Here is a 12784-nt window from a genome sequence, read left to right on the forward strand (position 1 = left end):
CTCACCTCAGCCTCCCAAAGGCGCGGGATTACAGGCTGAGCCACCAAGCCCAGCTGCATAAAATAATTAAAACTGTTCAATTTTAGTTAACTTAATAATTTTAGACAGGAATCAAATAAAAAAGCAACCAACAGTAACAATATTTTGTGTTTAAACTTTGAGCTCTAGAGAAATGAGCAATAATCTACCCATCATTTTAGCTTCAATATAAATAATAACAATGAAAATGAATGTGAATTTACCTTTACATCTTCATCCAGTTTCATAATCTTCTTAATACGAGCCAGTGGGAGTTCCTGTACTCGGAAATCTTTCTGAAAAGAGCAACAAGGGTGCATAAATGGTGGGAACAATCAACAGTGTGGCAATAGGAAACACTCTGATTGGCTTAGACCCTACCTTCAGAAAATATGACAGGAGAGGAGGTACTAATGAAATGAAGAAAACACAAGCACCAGAGCAAAATTTTTCTTTACTTAACCTATCCAGAGCTTCAAACAATCATTAGGTTCTTTGCCTCAGTGTAAAATAAAGATTCAAGTACATTTTTTTTTTTCCTAAGAAAGTTTACCAGTCTGCAACATGCAGATTAAAATGAGATTTCTGCTTCCAGGGCATTCCTCTAAACTGCCAGTACTTTCTTCCATGTAGTGACTATATGGGCAAACGCCACCAACACCTGACCACAGTGACCCACTGTTCTTTACAGGTGATACTGGCCATTCCTGATGTTTGCACTAATCTGACAAGAGAAATCAGATTGCCTTTCTCATCACAACAGCAATAGCCTTGTCTACAGAATATGTTTTGAGTAGGGGTAGCAGGGAATGGAAAAAGGATGAGGGTGAATTTATCAGTTGCCTTTTAGGAACAGCCCTGCATTTTTATCAAACAGGACTGGGGTAGGGGAAACCACAAACTTCACTGTGGATAGGATTTAGGAAAAAGCTTTTTAAAAGACCAGCACTACTCAATTATATGCAATTTAAGCTCTTCTGTTTTATTTTGAAACTATTGGTATTTAAACACATGCCCAATGTTGGATGCAATTCTAGAAATAAAAATCAATTTCAAGTTTCAGAGCTGCAATGAAGAGAAAGGTGCAAACACAGATAATAGCTAAAATCAGCAAAATCTCTACTGGGACTAAGTGTCAAATGATTGATTCTATAAGTGGTCTGAAATATGACTCACTAAACCCAATATGCTCACCTGGGAATTTGCATCATCACATTATGAAAGCAGCTATTTATTTGAGATTTGGTATAATTAACAAGTATAAGTGAACTTTCTTTTCCAAGACCAACAGAAAACCTTAAATATATGTCCAAGAAGGCATCTTGGAAAAATATTACCAGTCTTCCCAGAATCTATTTTATTATTACAGAAGGAAAAGTGACTATTAGGATAAAATGTACATTAAGACATCTAATTTTTCCACACAAACTCAGCAAGCTGCTTGGCTATCACTCAGCTCTACAAACTTCAAGCACCAATTTTTCATATTTTCCTTTTCCAAATTAGGTATCAACATTTTCCATGAAGTCTTTACTAAAACTAACCCTGGAGTGACAGAGGCTACTAAGTCCAGTTTGTTAAAATTTCACCAAAAGGAGACAGCAGGACATATTTAATCTATTCTTATTTTTTCTCCTCCTCTTTAAGTTACTCATTTCAGTAATTAAACGAATAGTGAACTTAGGATGCCTAATACTGTGCAAAAGACACAAATCTATTCCTACCTTTGAAGTACTTATAGTTTGTCAGAGACAATCATATAAAAACATTATAACCCCTATCTAATACTAGAAGGGAAGAGTAGAAAATCCCACTGGGGCTAACAGGAAGGAAATAACCAGCTGGCAATGTAGGGCTAGAGGGTGAGAGAGCGGTTGGGAAATGTTCCACAGAGGGGATGACATCTGGATTGTGTCCAAGGGATACTAAGAATTTGACTGTTGAAAAAGTGTGAGCTCATAAACAGGTTCTAAACATTGGGCACGTGAGTACAAAGGCGGGAACAACTGATGACAGGCACTGCTAATGTGGGGAGAAGGCAAAGGGGCACAAAACCATCTACTGGGTACCATGCCCACTACCAGGGGGAAAGAGGACTCACTAGAAGCCCAAACTTCACCTGCACGCATTTACTTATGTAACAAATCCTCATATATACCCACAACTAAAATAAAATAAAATGTGTGGGAATGTTATTCAGACAGAGAAAACAGCAAGCATAGAAGCACAGAGACACAAAAAATATAGCCTATTTAAGTTTTACATGTATGACCTGAATATGGAGGGGAGAAACAGGAAAGAGAATGCTGGATTGGGGCCAGATCCTGAAGAGACTTTTTAAAAAGGTTTAATCACAGAAATCAATCATTGGCCTTCCTTCTTGTGTAGCATATCACCAAAGATGATGATGCTACATAGACAGGACCAAGAGACTGCTAGGGATGACAATTCCTTTGGAAGTCCTCCCGGTATGATACAGCACAAGATTCTGACCACAACATTTAGCTCTCTTGCAAGTGTGCTCTCATTTGGTTTGGTTGTTTAATATAATTTCCACAAAATTGTTCCACGATTACTTAGTCAAAGCCTAAATCTGATTTAAAAAAAAAGAAGAGCCGGGCTCGGTGGCTCAGCCTGTAATCCCGCGCCTTTGGGAGGCTGAGGTGAGTGGATTGCCTGAGCCCGCGGGTTCGAGACCCGCCTGGGCAGCGAGACCTCATCTCTACAATAAATCAAAAAATCAGCCGGGCATGGTAGCACATGCCTGTAATTCCGGCTACTTGGAAGGCTGAGGCGGAAGGATCGCCGGAGCCCAGCAGGTCGAGGCTGCGGTGGCCGGGAGCAGCCACTGCACTCCAGTCTGGGTGACAGAGTGAGACTCCAACTCAAAAAAAAAAAAAAAGAAGACCTCCTTTCCCAACTTGAAAGAGTAAAATATTACTTTAGAGGTTCTATGAGACTATTATTTAGTCAAAAGCAACAAGAAAGATTAAGGATAAAGAAATTATATCATTGCCACCTTGCAGAGGTATAAAATGAGGTAGAAATTTGAATAAGCTCTGCTTTAAAAGCCTCTCACTTCAAATCTTTTGTGAGAAACCACTTTTTCATGTTCCCCAAACCTTGAGATTTCAAGGGACGATGAGTGGAAAGAGGACTCTGAGGTATGAGTGTGGGGTTCATCACTGCTGACAATTGCCTAGCTTTCTGTAATCCTATCCTAGCTTTCCAGTCATATGTAAGGGTTTATGATAAGCTTATTGGAGAAGGGAGCCCCTCCACTATCAGCAGCTGAGGCCCACTAAACTGGCTTTCAATTCATGTCCCCAAGTCACTGGCAACTATGCAACTGATGTGAATAACATTTAATTCCCTCTTATCCAAATGGAAGAACTGATACATCTTTTTTCCTACTTTTGCGAGTGACATCAGTAAAGCGGAAAAGCAGGTTCTCTCTCAGAATACTCTCATGCTCCTGACTACAACCAAATAGCTACATTAAAAATGCTGCCAGCTAGGCGTGGTGGCTCACACCTACAATCCCAGCACTTTGAGAGGTCCAGGTGAGAGGATTGCCTGAGCCCATAGGTTTGAGATCAGCGTGGGCAACTTGGCAAGACTTCATCTCTACAATAAATAAATAAATAAATAATTAGCCAGGTGTGATGGCAAGCGCCTGTAGTTCTAGCTACTTGGAAGGCTGAGGCAGAAGGATCACCTCAGCCCAACAGGTTGAGGCTGTGGTGGCTGGGAGCACATCCACTGCCCTCCAGCCTGGATGACAGTGACACTCCAACTCAAAAAACAAACAAAAAAATGCTGCCATCTGAAACTTCTGAGTTTCAAGATGAATTCAAGTCTGAATTCACTCAATGAGAGTTTGAAGCCAAAGAAAAGTCAATGGGTCTCAGGCTGCACTAAGGAACATCCAGAGTTTCAAATAATGATGAGAAATCTTTTCCAGGCCTTCCTCATCAGGCATTCTGGCAAAGACAAGATTCTAAATCTCTTGAAAACCTTAGAGGCATGTTAGAAGCACCTGGGAAGCTTTTAGAAAAACAAGATGCCTGAGCCCTCCCTCAGACCAACTGAAGCAGGAATTCTAGAGGGTAGAGTTCTGGCATCGTGTGTTTTGAAAACTCCCTGGTGACTACAATACAAATGAAGGTTAAGGATCACTATTTTAAAGCCTTGATACTCAGGGTAGGCGCAATGGTTCATACCCACAATCCCTGCACTTTGGGAGGCAGAGGCAGAAGGACAGCTTGAGCCCAGGTGTTTAAGACCAGCCTAGGAAAGACAGTGAGACCCCATTCTACAGAAAATTAGCCAGGTGCTGAGGCTCATGCCTACAATCCCTGCTACTTACAGGCTGAGGTGGGAGAACTGGTTGAGCCCAGGAGTTAGAGCTGCAGTGAGCCATGATCAACGCCACTGCTTTCCAATCTGGGTGACAGAGAGAGACCCTGTCTCTTAAAATAAACTTTAAAATAAATAAATAAAGCAAGCCTGGTTGGCAGAGCAAGACTGTCTCTTGAATAACTGAATGAGTGAATGAATGAATTCCAGCCAGCCAGAATGACAGAGCAAGATGTTTCACAAATAAATAAATAAATCAAGCCTTGCTACTCAAAGTAAATTATCACCTGGGAACACAAAAGAACTGCAGAATCTCCAGCTCCACTCCAAACCTACTAAATCAGAATCAATACTTTAACAAGATCCTCCCTCATGTGGTTCACACAGACAGTGTAAGTTTGAGAAGTACTGCTCTACAGAAGGACTCATCCAGCACAGGACTTGTTCTATAACAGTCCACCAACCTTCACCATGACTGTAAAAAAAAAATTCTTATCTGATTTGATTGTAATGTTAGAAGAGTCATCACCTAATTTGGAGGCACTGAGGAATGAAAAGATAAAACTGGCCGGGCTTGGTGGCTCAGTCTGTAATCCCAGCACTTTGAGAGGCCAAGGCAAGTAGATTGCCTGAGCCCGCGGGTTCAAGACCAGCCCAGGCAACTTGGCAAGACCTCGTCTCTACAATAAATCAAAAATTAGCTGGGCATAGTAGCACGTGTCTGTAGTTTCGGCTCCTTGGAAGGCTGAGGCAGAAGGATTGCCGGAGCCCAGCTAGTTGACACTGGGATGGCTGTGAGTGTGCCACTGCACTCCAGCCTGGGAGACAAAAAAAAAAAAAAAAAAAGAAAAGAAAAGAAAGAAAAGATAAAACTGCCAATTAAAAGACAGTGACCTAGGCATTAAATTAGTTACCTGAAGGCTGAATGGAATGCAGGGAATAAGTTAGTAAAGGATTAGGTTTTTCTTTTCAAAATTCAATATAGTTGCCCCAACATACCCCTAAAAAGACAAGTTAGCCTTCTCTTCCCCACTTTCAAAGAGGCTCAGTGGGGTAAAACTCAATGCCAGGATGTCTGTTACTTATTGTTCTTGGAGTTCTGCTGAGCAGGAATATAAACCATTTTACACAATCACTCTGGTGCAATCGTTTTGATACGGTTTTTAACTAACTTCAATCCCAGCTGAATACCACCTGGACAATTATAGGGCTTTTAAGAGTGATGAGAGCACGCTGAGATGAAAGATAAATTGCTTTTGCAGAACTCAGACCAAAATGACTAAAGTCAGTGTTTCCATCACATCATGAAATACATCTAGTAAACTTCAACTAACTTGTTTTTGGAATAATCTATGTTTCGGTCTTAGAGAGATCACAATACCTTATGAATATCCTCACAAGTTTTATTTATGTTTAGACAGTTAGTAGATTTTAAAAAAGTATATTAGACATTTTGAGGTGTCTAAGAGGCTCTGACATATCTAAAGAAGTCTAGTTTTAACTACTGTTGAGTTCTGGAAAGGCATAGACTAAATACTAAAATGTTTGGCCATGTTATACAGGGAGAGATGCAGTCAGAGAAGCAGATGCCATCACATGGTGTAGTCTTGAGCAGAGAGGAAAAATAAGAGTCATACAAAGGGGAAAAAAACCTACCTTGACTTTATTGGTTTGCATTCTCATTCAAATTTGGAACTGATGTTGCTTTACACTAAATGTGAAGTGAAGGAGTCCAATTCTTTCAAATATTTATTGTGCACCTACTACATGGCAGATATTGTTCTAAACATCTGGTATAAAATACACAGCATGGTAGAGGTCTAGGAGTCTTTTTCAAGAGTACACAGGAGGAAAATTTTAGTTGGTCATCAAGATAAGAATGATTAAAGACAACTTGCTCTTTATTCTTGTTTACCCACAAAACCTGAACCAAAACTGAATTCCTCAAAGTAATCTTCTTTTAGCCTCTGATACACTGTATGTATAGGTACTAAAATTTGGTCAACCCCACAATCTGCTCTGCTGGCAATCAAGCTTGAAAAGCCAAGGGGTTACAAATCAAAACCCAGGGTCTCAAAGAGATTATTTGTACATTCACACACATCTCAGCACTATTCACAATAGACGAGGTGGAGGAACCCAAATGTCTATCAACAGATGAATGGATAAACAAAATGTGGCATATACATACAATGGGGCATTAGTCAGTCTTAAACAGGAAGGAAATCCTACCACATGTTACAACATGGATGAAGCTTGAAGACATACTAAGTGAAATAAGCCAGTGTCACAAAAAGTCAAACACAGATTTTCCTCCATTTACACTGGGATTACATCCTGATAAACCCATCATAAGCTGAAAATATCCTAAGTTGAAAATGCATTTACTATACCTGACCTACTAAACATCACAGCTTACCTTACATGTGCTCAGAACACTTACATTAGCCTATACGTAGGCAAAATCATCTCACATAAATCCTATTTTATAATAAAGTGTTGACCATCTCATGTAATTTATTGAATACTATACTGAAAGTGAAAAACAATGGTTGTATAGGTACTCAAAGTATGGTTTCTACTGAATGCATATTGCTTTCACACCATCGTAAAGTGGAAAAATCTTAAGTCAAACCATCGTAAGTAGGGGACCATTTGTATTGTATGATTCCATTTATATGAGTAAGGTATCTAAAGAAGTCAAATTCACTGAAACAAAGTAGAATGGTGGCCACAGTTGTTGTTTAATGAGTACAGAGTTTTAGTTCTGCAAGATGAAAAAATTCTGGAGATGTGTTTCACAATGTGAATACACTTAACACTACTGAACTGCACATTTTAAAATGGTTAAGGTGGTAAGTTTTGTTATGTGGTTTTTACAATTAAAAAAATAAAAGCCCAACAAAATACAGAAAAGTTCAGTGCTGAGCTTAAACCTCCAAATTTTATTCGGTTACTTGCCTGATCCTGGATTGACGTCTCTGGACTCAAGCTGATGGACAGACTTGCTGCAATGGTTTGGTCCCACCACACCCCAGGAGGGCATTAGTTTTACACCAGGCTGACCCTACCACCAAAGCCAATATGCTTACCTGTGAAATTATGCTCTGTGCTCCGACAGCACTTTGACTTTTACTGTTTCAGGAGTCATCACTATGTGTGACTCAGTATTTAATAAATACCGGTGGTGCCAAAGAAAATGCATACACATTTTAAAAGGTGTTATCTATTTTTACTTTTAGTTCATCATAATCAGAAGTGTCTGGCACTGATGGTAACCACTTTGAGCACCTCTTGTAATGGCAGAAATCAAATGTGACTTGTATTCATCTTTTGTTATTGGTACATATTGAGTATTACAATTTTAATACAGTTTTTCCTTTCTTAAAGTGTGTACACATTTTTTGGCACCCTCTGTAAATACTGATTAATACCTATGGCTGTAATTACTAGATGGCAAGTTCCTCAAGGGCCAGGGTTATAGTCGATTCTTCTCAATCAGTGGTTCTCAACAAGGGATGATTTTGACCAAGGGGACATTTGCCAAAGTCTAGAGACATTTTTTTGGTACAAGTGGGGAAGGATGCCACTGGCACCTAGCGAGTAGATGCCGGGGATGCTGCTAAACATCCTGCAATGCACAAGACAGTCCCTCACAACAAAGAATTATCTAGCCTAAGACATCAATAATGCTACTGCTGTGAAACCCTAACCTAAGTGTATCTCTTTTTTTTTGAGTCGGAGCGTCACTCTGTCGCCCAGGCTGGAGTGCAGTGGCATACTCATGGCCACCCCAGTGTTGACTTGCTGGGCTCAGGTAATCCTTCTGCCTCAGCCTTCCCAGTAGCCGGAACTACAGGCTTGCTACCACACCTGGCTAGAGATGAGGTCTCACTAAGTTGCCCGGGCTGGTCTCAGGCAATCCTCTCGCCTTGGTCTCACAATGTGCTGGGATTACAGGCTTGAACCACCGCACTCAGCCTAAGTGTATCTCTTAACATCTATAGAGTGCCTGGCTCAAACAGACTTTTTATTTTTTGGAGCTGGAGTCTCACCGTGTCACCCAGGTTGGAGTGCAGTAGCATAATCACTGCTACTGCAGCCTCCATCTGCTGGGCTCAGGAGATCCTTCCATCTCAATCTTTCAAGTAGCTGGACTACAGGCATGTGCCACCAAACCCAGCTAATTTTTTTGATTTTATTATAAAGACAAAGTCTCACCATGTTGCTTAGGCTGGTCTCAAACTCCTGGGCTCAGGCAATCGTCTTGCCTCAGCTTCTCAAAGTATTGGAATTAAAGGTGTGAACCACTGCACCCGGCCCATATTTGTTGTTGAATAAATTGCCCAATAGTTTTCACCAAGTTCTAGAAATTTGGCAGGGCACCTAAATCAGGCCTAAGAAATAAGTTTCAGCTGGGCTCGGTGGCTCAGCCTGTAATCCCGCGCTTTGGGAGGCTGAGGTGAGTGGATTGCCTGAGCCCGCGGGTTCGAGACCCGCCTGGGCAGCGAGACCTCATCTCTACAATAAATCAAAAACTCAGCCGGGCGTGGTAGCGCATGCCTGTAATTCCGGCTACTCGGAAGGCTGAGGTGGAAGGATCGCCGGAGCCCAGCAGGTTGAGGCTGCGGTGGCCAGGAGCGGCCACTGCACTCCAGTCTGGGCGACAGAGTGAGACTCCAACTCAAAAAAAAAAAAAAGAAAGAAAAGAAATAAGTTTCAGCTACTGAAGGAAGGTGAGATCTCTGTTTTTCTACATTCCTAAAAGACATGCCTCACATTAAACTACCTCTAAGTCAAAGCATCTACTATACACCTACATGCCTAAGGTAAGCCATTAAGATATAAAGAATGCCCTGCTAAGTTACCTCACCCAAGCTAAATTTTATTTTCATTTTCCTCCCCAAAGGTCAGGAGTGAACTATGTTTTTGTAAATGTGCTTGAAATTTAAAATGTTTTAGGCTAAGTTTTGGGCTAATCATTCCATAGCCCTTTACATTCTTTAAAAATTTCTCATAAAAACTTCTCATTCATCCTCACCACTGTTAAATTCCGAATTTCTTCCATGACACGAGGCCAGAAGGACTGTAGGCTTTGCTGGGCATCACTGCTGCTGGTACCACCAAATCCTCCTTCTGTGGACATTTCGACAACTGAAAATAAACACATAAACGAGACACATTAGAAATAATAGTCAGATTTTCTGTCTAGGTTAGTTATTTATATCTTTCTTTGTGGGATATTTTCACTAACTTATTCAACTTTTCAATCTGATAAGGTATATAATTGTACTGAAAAGATTTTCTTTTTTTGATTTATTTTTTTTTATTTTAAAGATGTGGGATATAATTCAGGGTTAGGTATACAAATGTCAAGAGTTCCAACTAGAAAATCTAAATGCAGCTACCCTTGTTGATGAGGTAAAAAGATTTTCAACACAAATTTAAATCTTTCTATTTTATTTATTTATTTAATTTTTAGTTGGGGTCTCACTCTGTCACCCAGGCTAGAGTGTAGAGGCATACTCACAGTCATCACAGCCTCAACTTGTTGGGCTTAGGCAATCCTTCCACCTCAGCATTCCAAGTAGATGGAACCACAGGCACAGACCACCATGCCTGCCTAGCCTAGTATTTTGATTTATTGTAGAGACAAGGTCTTGCCAAGTTGCCCAGGTTGGTCTCGAATCCCTGGGCTCAGGCAATCCTCTTGTCTCCGCCTCCCAAAGTGATAGGATTATAGGCATGAGCCACAAAAACATTTGAAAGAAAGTTTTTCCTACACCACAGAGACTCAAAGAGTTCCAACTAGAAAATCTAAAGTTGCTAGAAGCCGGGCTCGGTGGCTCAGTCTGTAATCCCGCGCCTTGGGAGGCTGAGGTGAGTGGATTGCCTGAGCCCGCAGGCTCAAGACCCGCCTGGGCAACTTGATGAGACCCCCATCTCTACAATAAATCAAAAAATTAGCCAGGTGAGGTAGTGCGCGCCTGTAGTTCCAGCTACTTGGAAGGCTGAGGCGGAAGGATCATTAGAGCCCAGCAGGTCGAGGCTGCGGTGGCCGAGAGCGGCCACTGCACTCCAGTCTGGGCGACAGAGTGAGACTCCAACTCAATAAATAAATAAATAAATAAAAATAAAGTTGCCAGAAATCCTAATGTGAATCAAGGCTTTTAACTTCTCATGGGGGTAGGGGTAGAGTGAAGATAGTACTCTAGTGTCCTAGTCTAGTCTATAATTTTCAATACCTATTCCTTCCAAAGCTTTTTCAAGTTCTCCATGGCTTCTCATACTCCATGCCATAGTCTCCAGCAAATATATTAGGGGTCCCCAATGATTACTATACAGAACTGTAAACCCAAAGTCTTAAAAAATAAGAACCAAGCTGGGCATAGTGGCATGTGCCTATAGACCCAGCTACTTGGGAGACTGAAGCAGGAGAATTGCTAGGTCACGGGTTTGAAACCAGTCCAGGCAACATAGCAAGACCCCATCTTTAAAAAAAAAAAAAAAAAAAAAAGCCAAGTTTATTCTTTTGTTTTAGATCAAAGTCCCATTTCTCTAGGCCTACTGATAATTATTATTCCTTCTAATCTCACATACATCTGCCTCATAGGATATAAAAGTGCTAAAGACTAGGTCAATAATTGAGTAGGCAACATGAAATCTGTAACTAAAACTACTTCCCAGTTCTTTCCTAACCTGAACTTTGTTATCAGGCACATGGTGAACACAACACACCAGCAACTAGAAGCTTTAAAGATAGCTGAAAGCCGGGCTCGGTGGCTCAGCCTGTAATCCCGCGCCTTGGGAGGCTGAGGTGAGTGGATTGCCTGAGCCCGAGGGTTCGAGACCTGCCTGGGCAACCTGGTGAAACCTCATCTCTACAATAAATCAAAAAATCAGCTGGGCGCGGTAGCACGTGCCTGTAATTCCGGCTACTTTGGAAGGCTGAGGCGGAAGGATCGCCAGAGCCCAGCAGGTTGAGGCTGCGGTGGCCGGGAGCGGCCACTGCACTCCAGTCTGGGTGACAGAGTGAGACTCCAACTCAAAAAAAAAAAAAAAAAGATAGCTGAAAAACAATGAAGAATTCAAATTAGGAAAGAGAGAACAGAGTCAGACCCTACATTTAGTCAACTACTTTGTGATGGAGGAGGAAATTTAATAAGGATCCCCACATCAGCTGTAACTGTAGAAAATAAGGTTGAGCATTATCCGAAATGCTTGGGACCAGTGTTTTGAATTTTGAAATTTTTTCAGATTTTGGAATAAGTTTGCATTATACTTACCAGCTGAGCATCTCAAATCTAAGAATGTGAAATTCGAAATGCTCCAACAAGCATCTCCTTTGGACATCATGTCAGGACTCAAAAAGTTTCAGATTTCAGAGCATTTCAGATTTCAAATGTTCAGATTAGGGATACTCATCATGTATTGTAATGTCTTAAAAGATTTACAGGAAAGTAAAAAACTCCAAAAACTCTGACAAACACTTAAATGCAAGAAACAGTTTAATTAAATGCAAAGAATGAGAAACTTAGTGATCTCTTGAGAATTTCTATTCTGTGGAATTATTTGAAAAGGTTCAATATGCCAGTGATGGGATGCTGGTGGAGAGCTCTGTGAGGCATTAAGAACTAATTCTGAGGGACTGAAAGAAAAGCACCAAAGCCAGGTGTCACATGACCAAACATGTAACTTTCCAGGCTCCATGTGGATGCATGCTGGAGAGATCACTATCAGCAGAGTGAAATGGAGATGGATAACTTTAGATTTAGCCAGTGAGGATGTTCAATTCGTTCTTAAATTGTTACTTGGGATTGTCCCAGAGGTCTCTGATTTTGTTTTCTTTTTCCTTTTAAAGGAAATAATAACAAAGAAATGAGAGGAAAACAAGAGTACAATCTTCAAAACAGATTTCTCTTTGGTGTAATGACATCAATGTGCAATGATGTAATGGGAAAATGTTTGGAGCCAATTTCTGGTGCCGGAGGCTCTACACATCAAGAGAAACTCTTAAGTACCTGAGATGTAATATGATCTCGGAGCTTCTGAAGGGAGTTAAAAGGAAGTGTTCAATCACATTTGGAAATGACTAGATAAAATCTGGAGTCCTAAATAACCAAGTAAGACCTCCTGCATTTTTCACTTATCAGCACATGCACATGGTGTATAGATCTCCTTAGATGTACTGGAAACAAAGAAATCAAGGTAACCTAGAGAAGTTTAGTTATTTTGATTTATTAATAGTTTCCTACAAGGTGCTCTTGACAATGAAAAGAGTGAGACTCAACCTAACCTTTTAAAATGGGGCAAATAAAAATTTCGGAAATAAAAATAACTATTAAAAAACTTTTGTTTTTTTTGAGTTGGAGTCTCGCTCTGTCGCCCAGACTGGAGTGCAGTGGCC

The 12784-nt window shown here is 40.7% G+C and overlaps 1 protein-coding gene across 7 annotated transcripts in view; it reads right to left on the bottom strand.

Moving 5' to 3' along the window:
* NFYC (nuclear transcription factor Y subunit gamma) overlaps window positions 1-12784 on the bottom strand; it is a 75265-nt gene that overhangs the window by 24317 nt on the left and 38164 nt on the right. For all 7 annotated transcript variants that reach the window (XM_021716243.1, XM_021716242.1, XM_021716238.1 and 4 more), the window contains exons 2-3: window positions 9419-9531; window positions 243-314 (exon numbers count right to left, since the gene is read on the bottom strand). In XM_021716243.1, coding sequence (XP_021571918.1) covers window positions 243-314; window positions 9419-9523 — 177 coding nt within the window. In that variant the 5' untranslated portion in view covers window positions 9524-9531. The remainder of the gene's footprint in view (window positions 1-242; window positions 315-9418; window positions 9532-12784) is intronic.

Source organism: Carlito syrichta, unplaced genomic scaffold (genome assembly GCF_000164805.1).
Source record: "Carlito syrichta isolate Samal-C Ts95f unplaced genomic scaffold, Tarsius_syrichta-2.0.1 Scaffold308579, whole genome shotgun sequence".
Lineage (NCBI taxonomy): Eukaryota > Metazoa > Chordata > Mammalia > Primates > Tarsiidae > Carlito > Carlito syrichta.